Source organism: Berghia stephanieae, chromosome 9 (genome assembly GCF_034508935.2).
Source record: "Berghia stephanieae isolate SIO BIC M18660-M18661 chromosome 9, UCSD_Bste_1.3, whole genome shotgun sequence".
Classification (NCBI taxonomy): domain Eukaryota; kingdom Metazoa; phylum Mollusca; class Gastropoda; order Nudibranchia; family Aeolidiidae; genus Berghia; species Berghia stephanieae.
Window position 1 is genome coordinate 9,384,458 of NC_088368.1, and position 2,102 is coordinate 9,386,559.

Here is a 2,102-nt window from a genome sequence, read left to right on the forward strand (position 1 = left end):
AGCGATAAGTTATGTGCGTGTGTTTGTGTTTGAAAGTAAGACAGACAGGGGGTAGAGTGAAAGAGGAGGGAAGAGAGAGAGAGAGAGAGAGAGAGAGAGAGCGGGGGGGGGGGACGAGAGAGACAGTGGGGGAGAGAGAGACGGCGGGAGAGAGAGGGGGGAGAGAGCGAGAGAGGCAATGGGGAGAGAGAGATAGCGAGATAAAGAGAGAGAGAGAGAGAGAGAGAGAGAGAGAGAGAGAGAGAGAGAGAGAGAAGCGATAATGGCTGAAGTCAGACAAAAGTATGAGTGGATACAATTATTATATAAATAAAGTTGCTGATTCATATTCATAATAAAATTGCAATATCTTAACTATACAAGACTGAAACGATAGTATACATATTAATCTATGGCATCTAGTATAAAATATAGCTAATTGAGCAATACTTACAATGCTTGTCATTGAGAACGAAATACACTCATTTGAATTGTTTTTTAAAACTAAGCATAACATTATATCACATATATATGGCTAAATGCTTTAAAATTAAGGATTATATCCTTAAAATGCCTTTGAAAAAATAATACAATTTGATCTATGAATAATATCACCAATGAATCATTAAACAAATTTGTAAGAAAACATTACTGGCCAAATTGAAATCTTAGATAACACAACTCTGTCGATCAAAGGTTAAAACGGTCCAGAGAACAGACATTCTTTGTTTCGAATCTAATATCATTATTCCATAAGTGAATAATATTACGTCTGGATAAGTAACGTTTAAATCTATCACCTATTGTAAACGTTACAGAAGAGAAACGTTATGAATTATGATGAATCAATTTTGATCTTCTGTTGAGGCAACACATCTGTGCCCAGTCACTCATACAAACTGCACTCATATTATTATTATTATTATCTTAACGAATTCTCATTAGATGACCTCATTTGTTATATGATAACATTATAGATAGAACGAAGTTGACGTGCTCAAGTCTTTGTTATTGTTTTTTTTTAAAGTTACCACTCATGGTTATGAGTAATGCTCATTAAACTGTATTAACCAGACTGTGAACGTTCAAGGTTACAATAGATCTGTGTGTTGGTTCGTTATACTTCAGGATGGCAATGTTGGGAAATTCTTAGCCGAGCGCTATTATATATAGATAGTATGAACTTGGCTAAGAAGCTCACAATATTGCCATCCGGAAGCATAACGGACCAACACACAAAACTATGTGTAACTATGAACTTTTAAAGTCAGGATAATACAGTTAAGTGAGAATTACTCATAAACGTCGATGGTAAAAAGCAATAACAAAGACCCGAGTGATGTTAACTTCATTCCATCTTTAACCATTACCTTACTAACCATTTTCAGAATTTCCCCAAAATTTCAAACCCACCCAACACAAAAATATATTTTCTAACTCAGGCAGAAAAGCAACAAATACAGTCTATAGTAAATAGTAAATAATAGTAAATAGTAATTTATTATGCATAATGCTGATCAGCAAAATGAACTCTACAACACAGTGTAACGTTTTTATAGCTATAACAAAATATTTTTCTTTAATTGTGTGATTTATAAAAGAAATCTGAATGATAAAAGTGCTTGTTGGATCGTAACGAATGTGACGATTTTCCCATGGTTGGTAAGAAGAGGGTTAACTCTCTCAATCCTAGAGATTTTTGCTACTTTTCAGAATTGGAAAAAAAAAAGTGTATTAAAAATGAGCATGTACTCTAGATAGTTTTATTCAACTATCATTAACATGTAAAAACTTAAAACATTAGCTTTGATCCGACGTCTATAGATAGTATGCTCTTGGCTAAGAAGTACACAACATTGCCATCCGGAAGTATAACGGACCAACACACAAAACTGTGTGTATCCATGAACGTTTGTAGTCGGATTAATACAGTTCAGTGAGAATTACTCATAAACGCGGATGGCAAAAAACAATAACAAAGACATGAGTGACGTCGTCTTCGAACTATCTATACTTTGTCTCAGAAAAATGTAATAGATAGGCATGGGGTAAAAGTAACCGGGGAAAACAGCGGATATAGTCGGTGTTAGGGTTGAGTGAGTTAAGGAAGTTGTGTAATCTGA

The 2,102-nt window shown here is 34.5% G+C and overlaps 1 protein-coding gene across 5 annotated transcripts in view; it reads right to left on the reverse strand.

Annotated features, from left to right (window-relative positions):
• LOC144979637 (proton-coupled folate transporter-like) overlaps nucleotides 1-1,032 on the reverse strand; it is a 19,442-nt gene extending 18,410 nt beyond the window's left edge. For 2 of the 5 annotated variants that reach the window (XM_078926455.1, XM_078926454.1), the window contains exon 1: nucleotides 780-881. Coding sequence is in view for 1 of the 5 variants with exons in the window: in XM_078926451.1 (XP_078782577.1) it covers nucleotides 1,011-1,017 (7 nt within the window). In the remaining 4 variants the exon portion in view is untranslated. Of the gene's footprint in view, nucleotides 1-631; nucleotides 882-1,010 lie in introns of those variants that run through there. The other 3 variants (XM_078926451.1, XM_078926453.1, XM_078926452.1) reach the window with 3 other exon arrangements.
• Nucleotides 1,033-2,102: the final 1,070 nt, after the last annotated feature.